Source organism: Podarcis bocagei (assembly GCF_964188305.1).
Source record: "Podarcis bocagei genome assembly, chromosome: 8".
NCBI lineage: Eukaryota > Metazoa > Chordata > Lepidosauria > Squamata > Lacertidae > Podarcis > Podarcis bocagei.
This window is the reverse complement of record NC_138133.1, coordinates 1,813,669-1,840,624: the sequence shown is the minus strand read 5'-3', so window position 1 is coordinate 1,840,624 and position 26,956 is coordinate 1,813,669. Positions and strand designations below refer to the sequence as shown.

General features: G+C 44.7%; 2 protein-coding genes across 2 annotated transcripts; both read right to left on the bottom strand.

The window, feature by feature from the left end:
* Window positions 1-1,693: 1,693 nt before the first annotated feature.
* CST3 (cystatin C) lies at window positions 1,694-9,309 on the bottom strand. Its single transcript, XM_081205723.1, has 3 exons — window positions 9,042-9,309; window positions 5,559-5,672; window positions 1,694-2,092 (listed from the first exon to the last, which is right to left on the bottom strand). The coding sequence occupies exons 1-3, from the start codon at window positions 9,261-9,263 to the stop codon at window positions 2,015-2,017; spliced, it is 414 nt and encodes a 137-aa protein (XP_081061849.1). The 5' UTR covers window positions 9,264-9,309; the 3' UTR covers window positions 1,694-2,014.
* Window positions 9,310-12,445: 3,136 nt separating this feature from the next.
* CCT5 (chaperonin containing TCP1 subunit 5) lies at window positions 12,446-26,232 on the bottom strand. Its single transcript, XM_081206006.1, has 11 exons — window positions 26,016-26,232; window positions 25,005-25,065; window positions 24,750-24,914; window positions 21,816-22,014; window positions 19,807-19,999; window positions 19,228-19,377; window positions 17,503-17,622; window positions 17,235-17,420; window positions 15,420-15,557; window positions 13,373-13,553; window positions 12,446-12,696 (listed from the first exon to the last, which is right to left on the bottom strand). The coding sequence occupies exons 1-11, from the start codon at window positions 26,118-26,120 to the stop codon at window positions 12,569-12,571; spliced, it is 1,626 nt and encodes a 541-aa protein (XP_081062132.1). The 5' UTR covers window positions 26,121-26,232; the 3' UTR covers window positions 12,446-12,568.
* Between the last annotated feature and the right edge of the window lie 724 nt (window positions 26,233-26,956).

The following is a 26,956-nucleotide window of genomic DNA, read 5'->3' as shown; positions in this document are numbered from 1 at the left end:
GTCAAAGGCCTGGAAACGATGCCTTATGAGGAACGGCTAAGGGAGCTGGGCATGTTTCATAGAATCATAGAATCATAGAGTTGGAAGAGACCACAAGGGCCATCGAGTCCAACCCCCTGCCAAGCAGGAAACACCATCAGAGCACTCCTGACATATGGTTGTCAAGCCTCTGCTTAAAGACCTCCAAAGTAGGAGACTCCACCACACTCCTTGGCAGCAAATTCCACTGTCAAGCAGCTCTTACTGTCAGGAAGTTCTTCCTAATGTTTAGGTGGAATCTTCTTTCTTGTAGTTTGGATCCATTGCTCCGTGTCCGCTTCTCTGGAGCAGCAGAAAACAACCTTTCTCCCTCCTCTATGTGACATCCTTTTATATATTTGAACATGGCTATCATATCACCCCTTAACCTCCTCTTCTCCAGGCTAAACATGCCCAGCTCCCTTAGCCGTTCCTCATAAGGCATCGTTTCCAGGCCTTTGACCATTTTGGTTGCCCTCCTCTGGACACGTTCCAGTTTGTTTCGCCTGGAGAAGAGGAGGTTAAGGGGTGATATGATAGCCATGTTCAAATATATAAAAGGATGTCATATAGAGGAGGGAGAAAGGTTGTTTTCTGCTGCTCCAGAGAAGCGGACACGGAGCAATGGATCCAAACTACAAGAAAGAAGATTCCACCTAAACATTAGGAAGAACTTCCTGACAGTAAGAGCTGTTTGACAGTGGAATTTGCTGCCAAGGAGTGTGGTGGAGTCTACTTCTTTGGAGGTCTTTAAGCAGAGGCTTGACAACCATATGTCAGGAGTGCTCTGATGGTGTTTCCTGCTTGGCAGGGGGTTGGACTCGATGGCCCTTGTGGTCTCTTCCAACTCTATGATTCTATGAAATATGCATTGTGTTCAGTGGCACTTACTTCCAGGTGTGCTTTTAGTCTGCAACCTTATTGGAAAGGACCCACAAAATCCGCATTTCCCCCAATTGTTTTCTTCCGTGGCAGCTCATATCCAAATGGGATTGTATTCAAATATCACATGGCATTCACCTGACCCCCTGCACCCCCCAACTGGCTCTTTGGGGGTCAAGACAACCTCTCTTAACAGTGCACAGGGGAAGGGAATATTTCTTTCTGGAAAGCTGCAATGTTTGCACAGATGAAATATGTTTTCAGACCCAGATTTTCTGTCCACACCCATGAAATGCTGTTTCCTGCTATGCCCACCATGGTGCTGATCTCCTTTTCAGATTTCCGGAGGACAGAAAATCTCCAGATTTATTTATTTATTTTGGGTGGTGGTGGGGAGATAAAGTGTCGGGCAGTAGTAGCTGAAGGAAAACCTCAAATGGATGGGGGGGAATTAATGAAGGTGCAAGAGGTTTGCGATCCACTTGAAGCTGAGCTGTGTGCATAGTCCCCAAGACTCTAGAACTCAGTGGGCTTTACTTTAATGTAAACATGCTTAGCATGGCCCTGCATATTATTTCATTCTGGCACCCCAGGAACCAACCTGGCAAAACTACTGGGTGTGCAATTCCTAAGGCTGTAAACTCTAATCTCCAAAGGCATCACAACCCAGTCAGGTGGTCTTGAATAGTGCTGATTGACTGGTGGTGAGAGTAGGGCCTGAACGGATGCTCAGAAAATATGACAAAAGCTATGATTTGTGGTTTTTTCCACTGTTAGTAATCACATGAGCCAGTACTGAATAATGGTACTTTATTCTTAGCAATGAATATACATGGGGCACAAGTCTTTTAAAAACCTCAGTTTCTGACAAGGTATGTTTTTATTTTTCATACTAATCCAGCATGAAAACATTGATTACAAACCTAATGATAAATCACAAAGAGAAAGTTTAGAAAATACATTTTAAAGGAAAACTACATGATTTGCTTGTATCCTGTAAGTATATGTCAGAATTTCAGAGTTAGTAACATTTGCTTGAGAAGACATCTGGATTATTGCTCTTCTTGAATCTGGAGAAGACCACCAGAACAGCTATGATGAAGCAAACAGGCATTTAGGTGCAATTATTTCTCTTCAGGCTGATGTGGTTTGTCCAAGGAACAGAATACACCTGAAAGTTGCAAGTCACATGCTACAAGCAGGGAATGAGAGAAAGAAAACCCATTAATATGACTAATATGAACTGCATCCATGGTAAATCAGAACATTACTAATTAAAAGTTAATCTTAATGTTATAAGCATCCTAGTGATAGTTCCCTCCCCAACCCCCAAGAAACATCCTCATGTTGGACATGGCCCAGCTAAAGTGAAGCGCTTCTGTTTGTGTGCTGAGCAGTAAATTTTTACTGGGTTTAATGAGACTAACTTCCAAGTAAGGGTGTGCAGAATTGCACCTGTAGTCCGTTAAAGGGAATTAAATGCTAACTTGGTCTGTGTTGTGCTCCTTGTTTTATAGCAGCCTATGAAGACGTGGCGTAGATTGCATGGGCACAAAACACTGGAAAATATTGCTGCACAATCTTTACTGTAATAAAGGGAGATTTCATAGGGGATTTTTCCAGTGCATTGCATCCTGTGTCAGCACAGAAGTTATACATGTGCCATCTTTAGTCCCTCTGTGAAGCATGAATTCATGTCTCTGTTTAGCAGAGGGACATGCATGTTTCTGTGTTTTCAATCATTAGGGATACAACAAATCCCCTGTTGTGCACCAAGAGAGACCCCTCCCCACCCCAAACACCAACAACATTCATTGAGCTCTTTCCATTTATCTTCATACATGCAGGTCCCCAACAGGACAGATCTGCTACTGACAGCAATGCCACTTGCACACTCATTTATCCACAGTTCTACAACGAGTTTTGAGACAATATGTGTTGTAATAAGAGTCTGCTCTACTCTCAACTTGTTATGCAGTACACAAGCATAGTAAATGTACAGTAAATGTACATAGTAAATCACAGTAAATGCAAACATATGAGCATAAACTGACCCTTTTGGCTGTGGGGTAAGCACAGGTGGACAATACAAACAATAAAAATGCTCAGTGTTACAACAAGCAAGGTAAGTGAAGAGAAGGCCTGCACTTCTTGAGGGATAATCACAGGACCCAAATGGACAGAGCCACTCTCATGGTCTCCTCATCAAAAGGGAAAACCTCATGCCATGTTGCCATAAGTTTGAATGGCTATCATTTTCTCCTAGAGGGAAGAGTCAATGGGAAGCACAGAATGGTGCCTCGGGGGGGAGGGTGTCAGATACAATTTGTCTCTCTTCAGCTGTCCCCCAGACCATGTAGCCCAATGACTCGCCCCACATCACTTAATGGGTCCTTGTCTCTATAGGCTCAGCCCCTTATTGGCACCCCCGGTTTCTTGGGCATTCTGGAATGGAGATAAATTATAGCCAGATGACCCCCTGAGGTTTCCCACCAAAGAGCACCTGACTCTTTCCCACAACCTTGATCCCAAGTACATTTTCCCAGTCAGAAGAAATGCCAGTCATTCCTCCATCTGAGGAAAAGTAGAAAGGCTCCTGTGGCGGCCCTGGGAATGAAGCCTGCAGCTGCATCACCCCATCCTAAGCTCCCTTGCTTGTCATGGCAGACTGTGACAGAAGACTGAAAACTGCCTTTCAGGGAGATTTCCGTTCAGCTCATGGAGATCCCATTGCTCTACCCCAATGGGATAATACAGTCTCAGATACAGTCCTGACATTAATGGGGCCAAAGCACTGAACTTCAGCTGAATCAGGCTACATATACTTGTACTAGGTTTGGTACCATTTTAAGCTTTACTACATGAAAAATGTTAAAATGTGCAATACTACGCAATTATGGGACAGCCCAAAGCTGCTGACTGTTATTAGAAGAAACATACCGTAAGTGTATTTACTTGGAAGGAAATCCACCGTGAAATCATGGAGGAGATAAGAATAGCTAACTGGAATAAGACAAGTTCTTCTTTTCACTTTTTTTTGGGGTGGGGAGAACTTGTATAACGAAGTTTAGATAGTTGCACAGACAGGCATTGCTGATGCTGCAAAACTACTGAAAAGGGAACTTGAACTAGTTAAGGACAGAAGGCTTTTTGTGCTGTGCTCAGCTAGAAGTCTTCCAAGTCACCAAGCAACTGTTTTGAGTTCTTTGACTAGGCAACAGCACCCCCAAACAGAAAACACAAGGGCTTCTTTGTGTGTTGAACGGAGGCTGCTGGAAAACCCAGGCGTTTTACTCTTTTTGGCTCCTGAGTCATTTGTTGGTGGTTGCTAAATATTTTCTTCTTTTTTTTTTTGCTTTTCTTTGTAATCAGCCAATTTTGGCAATTCTTTGTGCTCTAGTTGCTATAATGAATGGATGCAAGATGTTTCTTGTGGTGTGAGGACACAAGAAAATCATTCCTCTACTCCACAGACCCCCCCCCCCTGCACCAAACCAGAGAAAGAAGGCTGCACTTCAGTCCTCATATTTAGGGGAATCCTCGGCACATTTATGGAGGAAATAAGTTAATGGGTTGCGCAGAGGTTCACATGTGCAGAGTGAATATGCACAGGACTGGGCTACAAGGATCAGGCTCTGAAGTGGTGGAGAAGAGAAACCCACATTCAAATCTTTACTTAGCCAAGAAGGTTTATGGGAAGCCTTAGGCAACTCCTTAACTCTCAAGGCCAAACTAAGTGTGTCTTTGCATCCATTGTGCAGATGCTTCAAACTGGAGTGAGGCTAATCATTAATGAGATAAGAGCCTTTCTCCCCCATCCAGCTGCCATCCTGATAAAATGCTTTCCAAAGCCAATATTTGCTTTGTAGAAAAATACCTCCATTCCTGCTTCAGAAGAATATTCTTAGTATCTGTCTGCTCTGATGGCATTATCAACCCCACCCCCACTTACATTGTTTTTAAAAAAGCAGCACACAAAATGCAAAGACACATTTAAGATCATGTCTCAACTGGCCCTCACAGGGCTACTGGGGATAAAACAGGCTAATCCCTTTATCAGCCCCACAGATATTTTTTGGAGCTCTTGCACAGCTCCAGTTCATTATAGGGTAGCTTCAGCAAGAGAATTTCCTGGTACATTATTCATGCCCATAACATCTAAGGAAAACATTATCAGAACTGATCCCCAAAACAACATAATCCAGAGTGGAACTAGGAGAAAGAAGGCAAAGTTTTACATGTTTACTGAGTTTTACAGGGTAAAGGTTCCAGTAGTAGATAGGTAGCCGTGTTGGTCTGCCATAGTCAAAATAAAAAAATTCCTTCCAGTAGCACCTTAAAGACCAACTAAGTTAGTTCTTGGTATGAGCTTTCGTGTGCATGCACACTTCTTCAGATACAGGTTGACCCTGTAAAAACAGTCAAGCAGACTGTTTAGAGAGAAAATGTATTTTCCCCAAAAAACTAGGTTCCTCAGGTTTAGTTCCCACCACAAGGATATCCCCATGCACTGCCTTTCTTTCCTTCTTCTTTTTGAGCAACCATTCACTTCCAAGTTCAAAATAGTGCTGCACAAGTACCTTCATAATGAGGGACATTTTTACTGCCAATTATTATATTTAGCACTGTTAAGCAATGTCCTTGTTTCTGCTACATACCTTTGCCAGCTCTGGTGCTTCATGGAATGCACAGTTCTCAACACTGGCTACTGACTTCGGACAAGTTGTTCGCCCAACTTTAACATCGAAAAAATAAAGGACTCCAGAGACAATCTGTAAGATGTGGGAAATGGCTCCTTTACTAGAGAGAATATTCAGTATATTGCACGAGACCCGATGCCTTTTCTAATCACAAAAGAGAGACTGGGATTCATCTGTGAACATTGTCCAAGGCTGCCCCCCTGGAAAACAGTGAGAGGGACACAGGAACCGCCTGTGCTTAGCCTTTCCTTTTAGAGAGGAGCTATAAATCTGCCTGCGTCATAGACATTTGGGTTATTTCTTTATGTCAAAGAGATGACAACTGGCATTACTATAACACCAAGGAACAAGAAGAGAGCCGGTGTTGACATCAGGTCCAAATCCAGGCCTTTATGGAGCTTCATGGCTTCAGGCCCAGCCCTGCTTTGCAAGGGGAAAAGATAGGCGATTATAGTGACCCCCACCCCTACACACAGACCATATCCAACAGGGGCACCAATAGCAGACCCTTGACCTTAAGGCGACACATCTCCATGATAGGAGGGCAGAGCATGCTGAATGCATCCCTTAACGTTAATAGGCTTTGGTTATCGCAAGTCACTGTCACAAGATGTGGTGACACCTATTGGCATAGATGGCTTTAAGAAAAACAGGACAAATTTTTGGAGGGATTGGTCTGCATTAAGACTACCCAGGAGAAAATTCTACTACATAAAAAGTCAAGCTTCTTAAGAGATTTGGAGTGCATTTGGGGATTAATTTAATGTCTTTTTAATGCCCTACACGAGGATGGGAGAACTGAGCCAACTCAATAGTTCAATCAGTAGGCTTCTTGTTGATTCTGGAGTTCACATGATTCTGCACATTTTATGCTGAAAGTAGCAAGAGAAGCCAGGTTCTGGTGTGCTGCCTGCAAGGAATGGCACCCCTTGAATCTGAGGGAAATTGCAGTCAAACATAACTATGCATGGGTTCTAGTTAGTGCATGAAGGAGTTAAGACGGCAGGGTTAAGATTCATAGACTCAGCTAGGTCATACTCTCTTACCTCCATGAGTAAGTGACGCTTCTTCTTCTACCTTCTCTCTCTCCCTCCAAGACACGTAACCCACCAGGGAGGATGTGGCTAAGGTTGCTCCCAAGCTTGGAGCATGTGTTTGGAACTATATTCTGATTTTCCTACCCAAGAGTATTCTGCCTATGTTCTCCTGCAGCTGCATGGAACAATGAAGGTATCAGACCTTTGAAGTCTGACCTTGTAAGTAAAGCATTTTAAACTTGCTTAGCTTTATGTGGTCTGTTCCTTGCAACAGGAGTAGAAAGAGGGGAGAATTGTAAAAGGGATAAGAAGGGTCTAACAACCTATATTCTAGCCCTGCATTTTGAATCTAGGCACCCAACCGATTATTTTGTTGTTCACCCACACATGTGGGTCCACAGGGATTCAAATTTTTAATTCCCCCACAGAATCATGCCAGCCTAGGTAGCTATACTGCATGTTTGCATAGCTGACTTGAACCCTAGAAAATCAGGATACCACCACTTGTTTCAAGATGCAAACAAATTAGAGAAAGCTACTTCCTTAAATTTCAGGAAATGTTTGCATCTTTTAGTTAAAAAGAGAAGAGGAAGTCAAGCTTGGGGGAAGAGAAACTGCTGGCTGAGCCCTAAAGATTATAGCACTGACCAGCCAGACACAAATAGCAATAGGAAATGTAAAGAGGCCTGGCTCTGCAGGATACCGACGCTCAGGCCAACATCTTCCTTCTATTTTGACAGTGCTGTCATTTGTCATGGCAACCAACTAGCTGTCAATCAAACTGCATCAAAGGACACAGCTGTGCAGAAGTGGCAGAACTTGCACTGAATGCCAGTTGATGGGAATTGCCAGTGAGGAGATGCTCTTTCCCCCTGGCCCTGCTGGGGGGCTTCTCTGTGGGGCAGCTGGTCGGCCACTGTGAGAAGAGGATGCTGGACTAGATGGGGCATGGGCCTGATCCTGCAGCAGGCTCTTCTTAGGTTCTTAACTCAGTACAGCTCTGGTTAACAGAATGCATCTGGACACACGTTACACGTCTGCTACCAGTGTAAAGATGGAAGAAAGACCAATTCATGTGACCTTTTGCAGCCCCAATTTGCTGAAATTTTCAAGGGCACTTGGACAGCCCAGATTCCTGCTGAATTACACCCAAAAACTGTAAGCAGCATATCTGAATTAAGCAATATTGGAGGAAAGGAATCAGGGAAGCGCTCTTTGTCCTGTGGGATAAATATCAGCCTCACATAACCAAATGCTTAGTTCTAGTGAGTGCATGAAGGGATTCAGACCTAGAGTAGGCAGTCCTGCCAAACCTAACTAGGTCAAGCCCCCTCACCTTGGGAGGAAGGGTTACCAAAGCCTTTATTTATTATCCTTCAGCATATGAATCCAACCCAAAAAGACATCAGGGCTGAAACCAAGTTAAACTGCCTGCTTTTTTTCTGCTGCATGGAAAAGCACATAAAACTGAACTTTGAAGAGTTTGAAAACAAAACATTTTTAACTTACTAAATGTGTGGCCTTTTTCTATGCCAAAGGGGAAGTAAGGGGAGGTCTATCTGCCAATATTTCCATGCTTTATTTTGCTTCGTGTTTTTTGATTTTAAAAGTCTGCTGGGACTCGCCCCCAAACCTGGATCTAGGCAACTAGGAAATTCGACCTTTATTCTTTTAAATCAATTACACACACATTAAAAACCAACATGTCCTAGTTAGGTCAAGGCTGTTCCAGTCAACAACAAGCAGCCATAATCTTGGCTGCTGGCTATGTAAGCAGAAGAGACTGACCTCTCCCCTGGAATCCTGCGGAGGGGGGAGTCAAGCTGGAGTGACCCCCAGCGCCTGGAACAAGCCAGCTGCTCTGCTCTGCTCCCGGGTCAGGCTGCCAACTGCTCGCCTTGCTCCTGCACTTGTGCCTTTAAGGGCAGCCCGGAGCGCACAAATTTAGTCCCATGTAAGCACTCAGAATATATATGTGCAGCGAGCTGCGGCTAAAAACACAGGAGCGAAAGGAGGGGAGGCGGGAGACGGGAGAGAAGAGCCCTGCCGCCGCCTGCTTGCGTCTCAGCTCGACCTCTTAAGGGGCAGGCAGCTTCCCAGGCGGCGATTCTTCCTGGGGGCTCCTAGTCCCAGGAAAACAGGAAACTCTCCTCCCTGGGCAAAGAAACCAAGGCCTTGCCTGGAGCGCGGGGACCCGTCCTTCGCCCCCTGACCAGGGAAGAGCAGAAAAGACCGTCGGGTTCCCACCTGCCCTCAAGGCTGCCAAGTCCCGCGCAGGAGAAAGCAGCTCCGCGCAACGGGCCGAATGAGCTGCTTCTTGGGGGAGTCTCCCGCCCCGGCCTTGGGCTGGACTCCCCGGGGTCATCTAGTCCGACCCGCCCGCCCGCCCGCCCGGCACACTCACTTGCTTCCTGACCCGGACCACCTCGGCCACGCGGCTGGCGTACTTGTCGTTGCTGGCCCGGTTGTACTCGTTCATGGCGAACTGCAGCGCCCGCCGCGCGCCCTCCTCCTCCACCGAGGCGTCCTGCACGCCCCCCAGCAGGGGCGGCCGCTGCTGGCCCGTGCCCGGCGCGGCGCAAAGCAGGAGGGCGCTGCACGCCACCAGCCACCGCCACGAAGCCATCGCTCGCTCCCTCGCTCGCTCGCTGGTCTCCTCCGCACGTCCGAAGCTGGGCGACGCCGCTGCGCAGGAACTGGCGGCTCGGGCGCGCGCGGCGCTTTTCCTCGTCCCGCCGCCCCGCCCCGCTCCGCCCCTCGAGCGGAAAGCCAAGCCGACTCCCCCCCCCCCCCGGCGGCCTGGCTTCAGGCTTGCCTCGGTTCCCCGTCTCCCGCTTCGGGCAGCCTCGTGCCCGGCTGGAAAGTTACCTGGCAGTCCTGGCAAGCCTTCCCGCAGCCCTCACAGGTCGCCCGACGGCGTGGTTTTGTTACACAGCTGCCCTTGCGCTTCCTTTGTTTGCAGCGTTTCTTCCCTGCCTTTGCTAAGGCTCCCCATTTGTTGGCAACCAAGAGTCCAGGAGCCTCTTCAAGGCCTGGGGAGGAATTCAGCCTTCTTGATAGTTAAAGAATCCATTCCCCCAGGAGGCCGTGAGGGCCACCAAACTAATGGTTGTCACGCCTCTGTCTGGAGAGGCAATGGAGTGCGCCTGCTGGGTGAAGTCTACCTGCTGCCTTAGCAGCCCCAAAGGGACCTTCCAGGTTTCCTTCACCTACATGGGCTGATGAGCCCCTCAGCTCCCTCTGCAGCACAGGCCGAAACAACCTTCTTGACCATTGGACCCGCTACTGTCTTATAGTCTTGAACTCCAGGGCCAGTCCAATAAAATTTCCTGCCTGAGGCTCAGAACAAGATGCCATCCCTATTTCACATTTAGTTAAATCTCGCTTCAGCACTGGTAGCAGCATACAGCACTCTCCGCCACAGCTTAGGGCAATATGGAGTATGGGAAGACACAGTCTGATCCTTACTTTCATTTGGACTTATCCAATGAGGCAGAGGGACTATGTGAGACATTTTCAGTACAAGCTGATAGGAATTGCTAAGACAGAAAACCACAAAATATTTCAGGACTTTAGTTGCAGAGTTTTGGTACTTTTGTCAATATGAAAAGGGAATCTGTGTTGAATTCAATTAATTATAGGTCTGGTTTCGGAAGGTTGTCCTGAAAAGATCCAAGTAGTTGATGGGGGGAGTTGGAAGGAGGGAGAAGCAGAAAAAATATGCTGGGAATGTGACTGGGAGGAGCAGAAAAAATTAATTTCAATCTACTTTTCATGAAACTGCTTGACGTCTAAGTACATAATGTTCTCGGACTCTTTGTACCCATTTTCTGTTCCAGAAACCTGACAGCTATAGTTAAAAATCTTCTTTAGCAATCATTCATAGCCGAGTAAGATTGTCTTTTTTTTAAGAGTGTTTCTAGTGGGTGCTCCCCACTTAATGTGACTTCACGTATACCCACAGGGGTCCAGAATGTGACCCCTGCATAAATGGGGGGGCATCTGTATAATCTACTCTTGCATAAGGCTATCATATTCTTATTCAGCTCAGGGTGGCAATTTTCTAACCCTTCTGGCTTTGGAAAAGCAGGGCTTGGCTAAGACTAGAGTGTAGTGTAAAGCAAACAGATACCCATACTCTGCTTCCTTGTGGGGGAGTCTGCTACCAGAAATCTTCTATGGTACACCACCACCTATGGACGGAGGCTTTTCAATGACTTGGCCCATCCCAAAATGTACCATAGATTCTGGCGTATTAGGTGACTGGGCATATTAGACGACCCCCCAAATTGGCTACGCTGGGCAGCTCTGCACTGGGAGAAAGCTGCTTGGCGTGGAGCGGAGCCCACCGCCCGCTGCTGCTGCTTCCGAAGCAGCGGGGGACGGGCTCTGTGCCAGGCGGCTTTCTCCCGGCGCAGAGCGAAGCCCGCCACTGGCTGGTGCTGCTTCAGAGCCGCCGCAGCAGCAGCGGAAGGCAGGCTCCGCTCTGTGCCGCCCATACCCGGTGTATAATACGACCGACTTTTTAACCTTTTCCGGGGTTAAAAGGTCGTCTTATACGCCAGACTACGGTATACACCTGCCACGTAGGAAGCTGACACTGTGGGGTGCCTGAGCACTGCGTCTGACCCCTAGCTTCATTTCCATGTAGGACCCTGACACATACAATTCCCTCCCTGCCAACAATTGCCAATGCAACCACAGGCAAGTAACTCGGGACTTTTCATCCCAGAAGAAAACCTGGGTCATCCCAGATGGCTAAAAATAATAATGGGTGATTAATACTTCAAAATAACCCATGGACTTATCACAGGCCTCTTTGTGCATGTGTGTGAATAATCCTATTCCAGAAGGCTTCAACGTTCAATCCCCCAGTTGGTTTATGGTTTTGAATACTGTCAAGCTTCCTTAATAATTGCAAATAGCATCCGTTCACGGTGTAAGCTCATCAGCAGCATAAAATAAAAACACCGGAAAAGTTTCCACCCCAACATCACTGACTGCCAAACAAGCAAGGTACTTCAGGCAAACTGTAACCACATCTAGAAGTTAGAAACAACCTCCTTGGTGAGCCAAACCACCCACCAAAAGAGCCTGCCTTGTCAAGACTGCATTTCAATTTATTAGCCTTCATGCAGTCAGCTACTGGCATGACATTGCTTCAGCTCTTTTACAGCCTTCCCCACATTAAATTGTAAAAAATGAGAAACAGAGCTGGGTGTAATCGGCACACTATATTTTCCCAGCTAACCTTACTCAGCAATTTTATGTTGAGATGTTAAAAACTGAACCCTGCAGCCTAACAACCACTGGCCTCCAATCATTACCATTTGTAATGTACAATCTCTTGGTACACCAATAGCCTATCTATAAAGTTATGGTGTCACTAAAATTCTTCCAGCACCAAGCAATAACAAAGACCGCAAGTATCTGGCAAAAAAGAAAGCATCTGGTTATCAGTATATTGATGAGACTCTTTTCCAGAACCATAAGCACTCTGTTTTGCTGCTCTTCCAAAACCCACATCTTTTTTTATTTCGAGTTCCTCCCAGTTACAATTCCACAAAGCCCACTTTAATACAATCCATGCTAAAATCCAAAAATTAGGGCAACAGTGTTATACAAGTCTAATGTACTGAAGGTACTAATGTACTTTCTGTACTAACACCACAAGGAAACAAGAGCAGTAGATTAAAAGCTACAGATAATGTGAACAATTTAAGGTTTCTATTTCTACAGTATCTTTGTATAAGAGGAGCTGGGACCCAGCATAACTTAAGAAAAAGAACAATGAAACTTTTGAAAAAGTACTGACACCACAACAGCTATTTATTGATGTAAATAAGTATATCAAACAGAAACGGCCTACGAGAAAACACTGGAATTGGACTGATGGGACCACTGCAATTGAAACATGTCAGGTTTAATTTTTTATTCTTCAGATTCACCAGGCTTGCGAATATCATCAATCTTCAGAATCATTCTAACCATTTGAGTAGCCAGAGAGATCTGCTGCTTCTTGCCAATCAAAGTTTCTATAACATGTTGTTCCTTCATATCTGCCAAGAGAAAGAAAATGTAAATGTACTGCATTCACTTAAATTATCTAACATTCCCAGCACAATACAAGATAGAAAACAGATCTGTTCTATGCATCAGCAAGGAATAGATTTCTATGTATGTTCTTGTTACAACAATTCATTTTATTCAGTGGTAAGAGCAGTAACTAGCAGAACTAGAGTTGCCTACAGACTCAAGAAACATTTATCCAGCCTGTGCCTTAGGACCAATGGCTGGTACAATCAAGAGTTAGAAGGACCCAAAGGGAAGATCACATTGTATGGGATTATAAGAACCTGGAATAGGCCAAGAGCCCATCCTGGCTAGCTTCTGATTCTCAGGTGGCCAACCGGATGACTATAGAAAGCCCCCAAGCAGCACCTAAGAGCAAGAGCACTCTCCCCGTGTGCGATTTCCAACAGCTGGTGTTCAGAGACAAATGGCCTAAGGCATAGCCCAATTCTCCATGGAATCTCTCCTGGAATGTCAATGGCACAAAAGGGATGCCACTGTATTTCACTAAATCCAATTGAAGAGCCCATCTTTTGGAGTGGGTGGCAAGCGCAGCATATTAATGACATTCAGGTGTTTCTAAGAAATTACGTGCAGTAGAATAACAATCATTACATTCACTGACACTTATCTGAAAATAATGCTGGCACTTGTGGTCCTTACCATTTGTCCCTTTGCGTAAGCAGTCAATACCCAAAGCAGAGTTTTCTTCTTTCACTTGCCGAGCCCGCACTGCAGCCATTGTCTGTATAGGATTCATGCCACTATTCTCAGCAAGTGCCATTGGAATGGCTTCGAGGGCATCAGCAAAAGCCCTCATGGCATACTGCTCCAGTGATGGGCACTAGGAGAACAAGTAACACAGAATAAGAAGTCCGAAAACAGAGCCTGCTTTATGTTTTAATAACTGTTTACCTGAAAATATATACTGTTCTTTTTTTAAAAAAAAACAACCAAACAGAACACAGGCTGCACAAGAACCTGCTTATGAGATGTGCCTTTCAATCTTAACTGCCTACTTTATTATATCTTTCTCCACTTAACAGGATTGTAGCTGTAACCATCTTTGCAGAGTGAGGACTGACATTATACAGAGAATTAGTTTTTCCAGCTGACAAAAAATAGCTTCCTTCCCTACCCTCAAAACCAAAGCTACTACATCTAAACTTGATATTAGTTATTGTATTAAATATTAACTATTAATAAGTGGGGAATTCAGATGCTGAATGATACAGAATAAAAGCTTCAAGAGATTCTCTCACTTTTATAAACCTGAATTCTGGTGCATAAACCCAGTCACTATTACCCTGAATATGCTTGTATTTTTCATGTGACCATTACTTTTTTTTCCATTTATTAAATTTATATTGACACTCCTCATCTATCACATCATTTTGGCTTTACCTCACCCAACATTTTTATTTCATCTATCCTAAAGTTTAACAGCATGAAGTAAGAGCAAAGTCTAAGGAAGTGCTGCTTCAGTTCTGCATTCCACCCCAAAGAGGAACAACAGAAGCAGCAGTGCTCCCAGCAGCAGCGGCCATCAGCTATACTGCTTATATATGAAGCCTTATAAGTCAGTTAGAAGGAGCAGCTAGGTAAACATGAACAGCTGTGCTGTTAGACGCTGTGATCAGAAAGACATGTATCTGAGCATAACCTGTTGAGCCCCGTTTTATATATTTTTACACTGTATCTTCACTTTATGGGAAACAGGACTGTGGTCTCTTTTTTTTGTTTATTGTTAGTGTTTTAGACTGTGTGCCTATTTGTCATTTTAGTGATCCAGTTTCCCTTTGCAACTGCTTTGGTACTCTGCCCCCCCCCCCCGATGCTTCTTCTCTCTTCCACCTCCATATTAGCTACATGGACAAAACAAACCACTCAAGACTCACATAGTGAATATAATGTCATGAGGCCATATAATGAATCATATTTGGCTGGGTGATTATGCCAATGAGGACAAGTGAGTTCAACTTATATGAGCAACTCAACAGTTCTGCAAGGAGTACAAATAATAATCCAAGGAGGTGTCTGTATACATGCAGGCTAACAGCCCAGGCCCAATAAATGTGGAAAACAGATAACTCTGCTAAAGACAAAACTAGTATAATTATACTTCAAGAACAGCTCCAAAAACAAAACAAAAGGAAGAAAGGAAAAGCAGCAACTCTCCTCCCCTTAAAGAAATGATGATGTGACCCTCCAGAAAGCATTCCCACTGCCATCAAAATGCATCCAGTCCTTTTCCCAATCTGTCAGGTAGCTTAGGATGAGAGGGGAAATAATGGTCCAAGGCCATCCATTCAAATTCATGACTGAGATGGGATTTAAACTCATTTTTTTCTGGTTCAAGTCTGACACTCCAATATACTACAGTGACTGAATTTTAGAGATGGGCCTAGATGCCAATAATTTGAAGATTTCTTGTGTGGGAGCACGCAAGCATCTATTTTTAGGTTGAAAGTGATACTACACATCTGAAGAATATTGCAGTTTTATCAGCCTGGGAACAATTCACCCTTATCAATCCATAAGCATAAAATTGCTTATGGGTACTGAAGTGAATAGGGTGCTGCCATTTGCAGGTGCTTCACTAGAAACCACAAGTAGAAACAAAATTGGATCTGCAGTGCAGCATCCGTAGTTCTACGAAAGCTTAATGTAAAGTTGGTCAGCATGGCATATCAACTAACTTCTTTTTTACCTTATCTGCTGTTTCACTAACAGCCAGTGCACAAGAGATCTCAGAAGCACCTCCGCCATAAACAATACGGTTGTCACGAACAAGATTCCTGATCACACATAATGCATCATGAAGGGATCGTTTGGCTTCTTCAATTATCTTCAATTAGACAAAGCAATTGCAGACACACAAGAAAGTTAAGGTTATAGCACTTTTCCAATAAACAGAAAATCCAACAAGCATACAAAATTTGAGCAGCAGATTCCACTAGCAATTATACTGCTGTCATTTGCCCAGTTTCACTCTTTTTAGTAGCTTAAAATTAAAAAGCACAGCTACCCAAAAATCCTATCAAAACAGGCTGCAATCCTATTTCCATTTATCGGTTGAGTAAACCCTACTGAATAGAATGAGACTTGCTTCTGAGTAGGACTGCTGTTCTAAAAATCCACACAACCCCTCCTCCAGCTACTTCTATCTGTATCAGAAGCGACAGCACACAAAAGGTATGAACTGCAGCCCTTTCCTGCCTCCCAAGAATTCCTTTTGGACAGCAGTTCTCCTGTCCAACTCAGGATGAGCAAACAACACTACTATTCAGTTTTGATGCTTCTACTGAAGGTCTACAAACTTAATTTCAAAGTGGCAAAATTAATTTGATAATCTAGTTTTAGAAGGTTCACTGGTTGAAGACAAAAAGAGGGATAAAAATTATGCTCACAACACAGTGAAACAAATAAAACTCTTTAATTTCAACATGATGTGCATGTGGGAGTAAAACATGTAAAGAGCAGAACAGGTACATTCAAGCAGTAGAAAGGGCTGATGACATTAAAAAGGTAATCACAATTTTGAGGGTGTGCAGGAGGCTGCAGGGCAAAGGCAAGGATGGAAAAGTTCCCTTGAAAAAGTGAAAATCTGTTGTGCAAGCAGAACACAATGTTAATGCAACCTATTGTGTTTAAACGAACCCTTAAGGTATCCAGAATTAAGAGCCAACTATCAACCCATACTATATTAAAAGAAAGGGTGACCTCCTCATCTCTAATGCTCTGCCATGAACTTTCCTTGAACTTAAACTCTAAGGGGAAATGTCTGTGCGTCTTATGGAGCGAATGTGTGGTCCCTGGGGCTGGGGGGACCTGGGCTTCCCCTGCCAGCCCCGCCAAGCTCTGGGAGAAGCAGGAAGGCTGTGCACAGCCTTTCCGCTGCTCCCCGACCCGCTTTTTGGGGCTGGGGAAAAGCTGGGCTTCCCCCGCCAGCACCGACAAGCTCCTGAGCAGCTCTGGGGTAGCCCGCGAAGCCTCCGCAGGGCAGCGGGATGAAGGCTCCCCCCTGCCCTGCAGAGGCTTCGCGGGCTACCCCAGAAGCCAGAACAGCTAGAGAGAGTGCTGTGCAGGGCTCCCTTCTAGCTGTTTTAGCTTCTGCCTTAGCGGCACAAAGCCTCCACAGGGCAGTGGGGAGCTTTCATCCAGCTGCCCTGGGGAGGCTTCGCGCAGCTATCCCTGGCTTTTGCGGGAGGTGGGGGAAGGGACAGAGCGAGGCTCTCTCACTTCCCCCACCTTCCGCAAAAGCCCCCAAGAGTCGCATATTTTTTTCCTTGAACCCCCCCCCCCAAAAAAGTAGGTGCGCCTTATGGAGCGAAAAATACGGTACTTTTCTTACATCACCTATTTCCAAGGTTAATAAGGGCATACTAATACATACAAATGATTACTACTTGTTCTTGTCACAACTTAGGAATTTCTATTAAGGCAGATCAAAGCAAAACAGTACAAAGATTTTAACAGAAAAAAACCAACTGCAGACACTATCTGATTAAATTAGCTCACTCACCATTTTATTTCCACCTCTAATGAAGATGGTCACAGCTCTGGAATTTTTGCATTGCTCAATTACAAGCATTTTGTCTTTTGTGGTTCCAAATGAGAGCTCTTTGACAATGCCAGCAAATCCTAGTTTTTCAGGTGTGAGCTCACAAAAACGAGGTACAATGCGGCCTCCAGTTGCAATGGCAATCAACTGAAAGCAATCAGAAAAGCTATGAGTGACAAACCTTGAAGTACACAGGAAAAATAAGGAGTAGCAAGTGACTCATACTTACTTCTATTTCAGGACCACCAACCCAGCGAACAGCAGGTAACTCATTCTGAAGCAGTAAGTGATTGGCCTCATCATCAAATCCCCACTGGCAAATAGCTAGGGTTGCACCAGTGTCTTTGATCTAAAATACATACATACATATTTATTCAGTGCTTTTTTCCAAGAAAATTAGTTGCTGGAACTCACCATGAAGTTGTTACACTAAGTAACATGAAGAGGGGCAGCCCTGAACAGATGCCAGTTACATTCACCACCCATGGAGGTGCTAAAAACTATGGCAAGCTGTCTCCCTAGCTGGTTTGGGGGTTGCCCCCGGTTGTGGTGCACATCAAATAAATGTGCAGCTTGGAAGGGCCTTCATGCTAACATTCCTGCAACGGTAGAGGCCTGGCTCAAAAGCTTAAAGCCTACCACTGTTACACAGAAGACGGATGGAAGAAAAGGAAACATGAATTGGCCCTGCGCCATAGTTTGACCAATCACAGCTAGGTGGAGTCATAGATCTCAAAAAAGTGCAGACTCACACATGCTGGTCAGCTTCCGTTTTGACTTGAAATGTTAGTTTTGAGCTTCTCAGAAGTACATAAAAGTAAGAAGTGGGCAGGGAAGCACTGGTTCACAATTTTATTCCCAGCTTTAGAAGCATTGAGTGGTATCCAACAAAGCAAAACTCAGAACAGACTCACTGAAAATCAAGAGACTTAGTCATGAATAGTGAATACAGTACACTGGATTCCAACTCTGAGTGCAACTTACATCAGCCTCACTTCTAAATCCTAATCAAGTGCATATCCACTTCAAAGCTACTCCAAGACCATTCTCTGACATCATTAAACTTCTGATTTTATGCAAGATCACCTTGCTGTAAATAGGAAATTCAGAAATGTTGTTCAATTTCCTTTTAGTATTGCAAGAAGTATAATCTGGGCTAAGTGCATACAGAAATTCTGCAGAAGTGCATTTCCACACACACCTCTCTTTAAACGTTAGAAACTTTAAACATAGATTGCAAAACTATGCTTAGAAGTCTGGAAGACAAATTTCACAAGCCACAGAGGTGGATAAATAAGCTATCTAGTGGCAGGGGGACAAAGTTTCAGTGCCATGCACAGCACCTTCCCCTACCCACGATTAGGAATACCAGAATTATGCAAAAACTGCTTTTATATATGGGTTATATTATTTGGCTTCCCTTGATAAAGAATTTGAATAACCTGCATGTGGAATATAAACTTTAGGAGTGGAATATATACAACACTGGTGCTGGAGGAGACTCTGGAGAGTCCCATGGACTGCAAGAAGATCAAACCTATCCATTCTTAGGAAATCAGCCCTGAGTGCTCACTGGAAGGACAGATCCTGAAGCTGAGGCTCCAAGACTTTGGCCACCTCATGAGAAGACTCCTTGGAAAAGACCCTGATGCTGGGAAAGATGGAGGGCACAAGGAGAAGGGGACGGCAGAGGACGAGATTGGTTGGACAGTGTTCTCGAAGCTACCAGCATGAGTTTGACCAAACTGCGGGAGGCAGTGGAAGACGTGCTCTGGTCCATGGGGTCACGAAGAGTCGGACACGACTAAACAACAGCAACATATACAACACTGAATACAATGGTCACTTTCAGTACTATTTGGCAAGAGTGTTAATTGTCAAATGCAAGTGAAGATTTTTATGACACTTTTCAAAAGCCTTTTAGCATATTAAAACAAATAAGTATCATTCTAACCTGTTTCACCATCTCATCAAACTTCTCCTTCTCGTACTGCTGCAATGCCCTATAGTCTTCCACAGATGTTACATCAAGCTTATGCTTAGTTTTTGGCTTAGGTGGCTCAAATGGGCAAGTCAGTATTGCAATTTTAACATCTTTAAGTTCCTGGGAAAATAAGGGCTAGAGTTAAAGTGGGCAATAAACTTTCAAGTTTTAATGATTAAAAATTAATGGTTTCCTCAAGAACAAACCACCCCAGATAATAATGATAATACAATGGTACCTCTGGTTACAAACTTAATTTGTTCCGGAGGTCCGTTCTTAACCTGAAACCGTTCCTAACCTGAAATAGTACTTTAGCTAATGGGGCCTGCTGCCACACAATTTCTGTTCCCATCCTGAGGTAAAGTTCTTAACCCTAGGTACTACTTCCAGGTTAGCGGAGTCTGTAACCCGAAGTGTGTGTAACCCAAAGTACCACTGTAATAATACATTTTGAGTTGATTTAAAAAAACAGCTGGACTTAAGCAGCAATAAGAAAACTCAAGGTTTACAAAGAAAAAATGCCATTACCAAATCAACAAGGTCACTCACTTTAGGCATCTGTGGGTGGCTGAAGTCTTTATCTACTATCACACCTTTTACTAGTTGGGTGTCCTCCAGTCTACCACCGACCTTGCCCTGGACTTTTATCAGCTCAAAATCAACATCTCTGCGCTCCATATCTGCCACAGTTAGCACTGCATTTACAGCTATTTCTGCCATTTGTCTGTGGCAACGATTAATTCTAAAAATGAAAGGAAGTTTCATTATAAAATATTCAGGTAATTAAAAAAAATAAAAATCAACCATTGTAGATCCGAATAGCTTACTGAAGATTTTGGAGAACTCACAGAATAAATATAAATCTTTAAACTATGTTGACACAAGCTCACTTTAAACTTATGATCAAACTGCATATTATGTTAAGCACTTTTCCTCAACGCCACCACTTTTATTTTGAAGAAAAATAACTTATCAGCAGAAATCAGTGAGAAGAGAAAATCAAACTGTAAAGGAGTGAAGAACCTCAGGTCTGCAAGGTCTTTTTGAGCTAACCACAGCCACCTTTCCATGGCCTGATGTTGTATGATGTCAGACATAGGAAACATCAAGCCACCACTGAAAACTTCAAGCTGCAACTAAAGGATGAAGAATCAGAAGCGCACTCTAAGCGTGTTTCTGATTCTTTCCTTGCAGCCATGTCTTGACTCTGAATTAAAGTTGGGGCTGCAAAGGAACAATTTTCTTTTGCAAGTCTGGCTGAACTTTGTGACCTAACATCAGGTGGGTGTCTAACCTGTCAATGAAGCCATGCCTGACCTAGAGAAATTGCAAGCAGCTGTCTCTGCTTCCTCACTCTTTTCTTTGGGTGACACAACATAGGTGGTTCATCATGGAGGCAGTTACTTCATCTTCTCACTTGTTTACCTTTGTTTTCCCTCTGCATGGAACTCTGGTGGAGAGTGGGCCTGATGAGCCCAAAGCTACCCAATACACCACACAGTAAAAGGACAAAAAAGCAGGTAAGAAGAAGAGTTTGGATTTGATATCCATCCGCTTTATCACTACCCTAAGGAGTCTCAAAGCGGCTAACAATCTCCTTTACCTTCCTCCCCCACAACAAACACTCTGTGAGGTGAGTGGGGCTGAGAGACTTCAGAGAAGTGTGGCTAGCCCAAGGTCACCCAGCAGCTGCAGGTGGAAGAGCAGGGATGCGAACCTGGTTCACCAGATTACGAGTCCACCGCTCTGGCAGCTGCTCTTCCAAAAAGCAGTAACTACGTACTTTTGCTCACCAAAACAACGAGCACACAAGCAGGTATAGCCTACCAGATGAAAAGAGCAAATGAGTGATCAGAAGCAGCAGCAATCATCACTTCCCCAGTCCTTGCTGTTGCAAGAAAGCAGCAAGGAACAGCTGCTGCTCCTTCTCACCCACCCTCTTCTATCAATGGGTAGCATTCAGTGGAGGCTTGGGTTCAATTGTCACCACCTGTAGAACACTGGTGAGTGAATTAAGTAACTGCTCCTTCCTTGATTAATCTGGTGCACCACAACGTCCAGAGAGAAGAGAAAGTGAGCAAACACATTTCTCTTAAGGAAGGGTGAGCAAAAGCAGATAGGTGTGGGTGCTGTGTTCATTCTTGTACCTCCTCTGGCTCCTCTCAAAGGTGGCAGGGCAGAGGCAGCCTGGGGCATTCCTGCTTCTGTGGCAGTTCACTGTTTGATAATCTTTCCTCACTAGCAATAGTTGAAAATCAGCAGGTTTTCCTTCAAAACAAGGCTCAGTGTTAAGCACATTGGGCAATAGCCAATGCTAGTTATACTCAATAGACCCAATGAACATTGTACTTAAATCATTCAAGTCCGTTGATTACAATGAATCTATTCTGTATAATGTAATTGGGCTGAATATTACCCTTTGCTTTAAAAAAAACACCATGTGCTCAATGTAATGCATAATTCAACTCTCAGTAACCATAAGCTCAAACAGAAATTTGCCTGCAGAATTACAATACCTAGGAGTATTATTTTTTTAAAAAGTAGTAGTGTGTACTTACACTTTAGAGCCCAGAGTAGTCTTTGCTGTCTGAATGAGAGGCTCTAGGTTCTCTGGGTCAACAGGAAAACTGTCACTGATCTTGTCCAAGTTCTCAATAGCAATGCGAGCAGCTTGTTCATACCCATCTGCTATTCTGATAGGATGAATACCACGATCCAACAAGTGCTCTGCCTGTTCCAATAGAGCACCTGCAAGAACTGCAGAAGCAAAGTTATAACAAAAACGTTTTACCTCTTTAATAGACAGTTTTACCTCTCTGTAAAATTTTATTAAATTTACCTTTATTAAATTTCTATACTGCCCTTCATCCGAAGATCGAAAGGTGGTTTACAATATAAAACCACAAAACTACATACCATAATAACAATACAGTGGTACCTCAGGTTAAGTACTTAATTCGTTCCGGAGGTCCGTTCTTAACCTGAAACTGTTCTTAACCTTAAAGCACCACTTTAGCTAATGGGGCCTCCTGCTGCCGCTGTGCCGCCAGAGCACAATTTCTGTTCTTATCCTGAAGCAAAGTTCTTAACCTGAAGCATTATTTCTGGGTTAGCGGAGTGTGTAACCTGAAGCGTATGTAACCTGAAGCGTATGTAACCCGAGGTACCACTGTACACGGTTTAATTAGCCAAAAGATTGTGAGGTGAGGAATGTTTTTCCTGGCACCTAAAGATAAGTTCCTGAAACAGACAGCTGTGTGCAAGCAAGTCCACGAATATTTTTATTAATCTACCTGCCAACACACGCCAATTAGAATATTTTGAAGAATACCAACTAACTGAAAAACCTAAATCTTCCAGTTTTACAAGAACTTGATATTGAACAATAACTTGGAAATCATTTTACCAGCTACAATCAGATGATCAGGTAAACAGGTATTTATATGGTTTTGAAGCCAAATAGGGTGGAAGGACTAAAGATGTCCAATTCAAAGTAATAGTTGCCCTAGTCTCATAATTTCCAAAAACCATTTTTAATGAGATAGTTAATGAAATATTATATAGAATGGGGATTAGGATTTTCAAAGAGTGGCAAAGAACGATTTCAAGATATATTTGGCAGGGCAAAAAGCCGAGAGAATTCAATTTAAGTTATTAACAGATGCAAAAGAAAGAGGAGGCTTTGCCCTGCCAGACTTGAAATTATATTACGAGGCATCATGTCTTTGCTGGTTGAAAGAATGGATAAAATTAGAAAATAAGGAATTATTAGACTTAGAGGGGTTTGATAACAGATTTGGATGGCATGCATACTTATGGTGTGAGAAGAAGAAAATTCATAAAGGTTTTGAGAACCACATCTTCCGAGGTCCTTTAACTGAAGTTTGGGATAGGTATAAAAACCTATTAGAATCTAGAGTATCCCCATTAGAAGTTATGAGTGTAAAGAAAATTAACATGAGAGGCAGTTGGATCACATATGGTCAATTGATATTTAAAGGAGGAAAATGGAAAATGAAACCATATGAACAAGTTAAAGAACATGTATATGATTGGTTGCATTACTTTCAAATACAGTGGTGCCTCGCAAGACGAAATTAATTCGTTCCGCAAGTCTCTTCGTCTTGCGAGTTTTTCGTCTTGCGATGCACGGTTTCCCATAGGAATGCACTGAAAATCAATTAATGCGTTCCTAGGGAAACCGCCTTCAGACCAGGTCCGGGGACAGTCTGTCCCCGGACCTCTTCTGAAGGCTGGGGGGGGGGACAAGGGCTTTTCTTCCCACCCCCAGCATTTTAAAAAACCCCGGGACAGCGGAGGACTTCTTCCCTGTCCGGGCAATCTTAAAATGCTGGCGGGCGGCATTTTAAAATCAACCCAGGACAGCGGAGGACTTCTCCGCTGTCCGGGGCGATTTAAAAGCCCCTGGGAAGGCAGGCAGGGGGGACAAAGACTTTTGCCCCCCGCCAGCCTTCAGAAGAGGTCCTGGACTCTGTGGTTTAACCCACAGCGCCACCCGCGTCCCTTTATAGAGCATACTGGACATTAAATAAAACTCATTTTATTTCAAAGTATCCTCTTTCATTCAGGTAGGTAGCTGTGTTGGTCTGACGCAGTCAAAATACATTAAAAAATTGTCCAGTAGCACCTTAGAGACTAAGTTTGTTCTTGGTATAAGCTTTTGTGTGCATTCACACTTCTTCAGATACACTGAAACAGAAGTTATATATAGTTGGGGGGGGTTCTCAGGAGGGTAGTAGGAGATGGGTGATTGACTCAATGGGTATGAAACTTAGTTGGTCTCTAAGGTGCTACTGGACATTATATATATATATCCTCTTATCATGTTAACCTTTTAATTTCATGTACTTAGCAAGTTTCATCATGAGCAGAGATGATAAAACCACTTTTACCACCTCAAATACTAGTGTGGATAAAAACGGAGTACCACAATTTAAGACCTATCATGCAATTTTACAAACACTGGGAGGAATCCCTATTGAATACACATTCTCTAGTAAATGTGCAAAAGTATTTAGTTTAAAGAAACTGGTCCAGGTGCACAATCCATGCAGTTACTGCAAATAATGCGATTTTATGCTACTCAACAGGGTTAAAGTTTTATGCACTGGCAACTGATCAACTGCTATAAGTTGTAGCTTTGACTCTTTTATAAACAAAAACACAATGTGGCAATGTGTATAATTAAATACAGTGGTACCTTGGTTTTCGAACATAATCCATTCTGGAAGACCGTTCCAAGTTCTGAAATGTTTGAAAACCGAAAACTCAATAGCCGACAGCTAGGCCTCAGGATTTTGCACTCAGTGAAAGCCGCATGGAATGTTCGACTTCCGAGGAGTGTTCAAAAACAGAGGTACCAGTTACATATGATACTTAGTCATTACTGTCAAACTTAGCATTTTTTATAAGGAACTTGAAATCACTTTTAAAGTTACAAAATTTCAACACATAAGATTCAGTAATCTTACCCACAACACCTGTGGTCCCATCCCCAATCTCATCATCCTGAGATTTCGCCAGCTCAACCATAAGTTTAGCAATTTGATGGTCCACATCCATCATATTCAAGATGGTGGCACCATCGTTTGTCACAGTCACATCACCATCCTTGTCAACCATCATTTTATCAAGGCCTGCAACAAACATTGAAACAAAATGCCAGTATGAATAGAAAAGCATTGCAACACAGAAGATTTAAAGGTTTATAACATAATTATACTTACCATTGGGCCCAAGCGAAGATCTTAGAGTATTGGCTACTGCCTTAGCTGCCAATATGTGAGACTATAAAACACAAGTACAGAACCAGTATTACAAAATCTTGCAAGAACAGAGATGGAGACAGTGCTGCCTCTTTTTAATTTTTAATTTTTTATATTTCATTAGCTAAATGGAATAGACATATAACATAAGGGTCACCAAGAAATGTAACAATTCATATAATTCTTTCTGTAATTGAATCTGTACATACAGATGAATTATACAACCTGAATGACTGCATCATTTTCGTGTCTCTAAGAACATGGAGAGTATTTGTTAGGCAGGGTGTTAGCTCCTTTCCTTTCAAAATGAAATGAAAGGAGCTCTCTCGTTCACCCCCCCCCCCCCAAAAAAGCTTTCAAACGGTTAGTGCAGCGTGACGACATTCCTGTCCCTCTGGATCGTCAAGGATCCCGATCAATTCTGTCAAACGCTCCAAAGAGAGACGAAAACAGAAAGGGACGGGAAGGGGGAAATAAGGTGTAGAACATGGGTAGGCAACCCAAGGCCCGGGGGCCAGATCCGGCCCAATCGCCTTCTCAATCTGGCCCATGGACTGTCGGGGAATCAGTGTTTTTACATGAGCAGAATGTGTCCTTTTATTTAAAATGCATCTCTGGGTCATTTGTGGGGCATAGGAATGCAGTCCGGCCCCCCACAAGGTCTGAGGGACGGTGGACCGGCCCGGCGGAAAACGTCTGCTGTAGAAGGAGGGCCGGGGGAAATAAAACAAGGCGGCCTGCAGGGAGAAGGGGCGGCAGTTGGGGGAGGGGTCGAACTCCCGAAGGGGGGGGGCTGGGGGGGCACGAGCACGCGCCACAGGGAGGGGGTCGGAGCGAGGCGGCGGCTCCGAGATGCCCCACCAAGGAGCAGCGAGAGCCCAGCGCGCCGCCCTGAGCCCGCCCGGCGGCTCTTGCATCCGAGAATCCGAGCGCCGGCCGGCCTCCCCGCCCGCCCGCCCGCCCGCCGCGTACCTTGAGGGCCTCTATGCCGGTGGAGCGGCTTTTCCGCTCCTGGTCCTTGAGGATGAGGAAGGGCCGCCCGTACTCGTCGAAGGCCAGCGTCCCCATGGCCGACATGGCGGCGGCAGGCAGAGAAAGGGATGGAGGCCTCGGAGCGGCCGCGTGAGGGAAACGCCAACTCCCGCTGCCGCTCCCGTCTCGCGAGAACCTCCCGACCGGCACCTCGCCCAAACGGTTCTGGAAGCGTCTGGGGCAGAGGCGCGAGCGCGCATGCGCTCCGGTGACGCCTGACCGTCATAGAGATAGAGGGAGGGGTTACCATCTGAACTTCCGGCTTAAGAGCGAAAGCCTCTCTACGCTACGTGTTTAACCCATCTACGTCGTTTCTTTTGTATCCCGCCTTCCTGTGTTGGTATACGCGAGGCGGTTTACAAGGAAGCGAACCAACATGCGCCACGAAGGTCGCAGTTCTTATAAAGGACCCGCATCCAATACAAATAAGTCCCAACAAAAACAAGCCCCTGTCAGCGCCTCTTCCGTCATCTGAGGTGATGGACTCCTTCTCTCTGGGCGAGGGCGCCCGTCTCAGCCCCACTAAAGCCCTGGGTTTCTCCATGTTCTCTGCGGGCAGCTCCCCCTCCCTCCCTCCTCCAGGGCTTGGCGAGCCTGAAAGCTTTTGTTGTGCCCCTCTGCGGTTTTTCTATCTCTATGCGCCAACCAGCCTAGGCGGGGCGGGGGAGGGAAACCCTGAATTCAGAAGCGGAGGCTGCCCTTTCCCCCTGCGGCCTCGCTTCGAGGAGCGGAGGCTCTTCTGAACGCGACGGTATCCTTTGGCTTTGCAGTGGCTGCAGGCAAGGAATCCCTTCACTCCGGGGGACGCCCTGCCCCCCCCCTTCGGGGACCACAATGGCGCCGTCTGCCCGGAGTGGCGGCCTCCCTGAGGCTTCCGCCCG

Excerpts from the sequence above, each read along its gene's own strand:
- CST3 (XM_081205723.1), bottom strand. The coding sequence starts at position 9,263 with ATGGCTTCGTGGCGGTGGCTGGTGGCGTGCAGCGCCCTCCTGCTTTGC. Across the intron at positions 5,673-9,041 it reads TGGTCCGGGTCAGGAAGCAA|ATTGTCTCTGGAGTCCTTTA; the intron begins GTGAGTGTGCCG and ends CACATCTTACAG. Across the intron at positions 2,093-5,558 it reads AAGCACCAGAGCTGGCAAAG|CATGTGACTTGCAACTTTCA; the intron begins GTATGTAGCAGA and ends CCCTGCTTGTAG.
- CCT5 (XM_081206006.1), bottom strand. The coding sequence starts at position 26,120 with ATGTCGGCCATGGGGACGCTGGCCTTCGACGAGTACGGGCGGCCCTTC. Across the intron at positions 20,000-21,815 it reads ACTACTCTGGGCTCTAAAGT|AATTAATCGTTGCCACAGAC; the intron begins GTAAGTACACAC and ends TTTCATTTTTAG. Across the intron at positions 12,697-13,372 it reads CTTACGCAAAGGGACAAATG|ATATGAAGGAACAACATGTT; the intron begins GTAAGGACCACA and ends TTCTCTTGGCAG.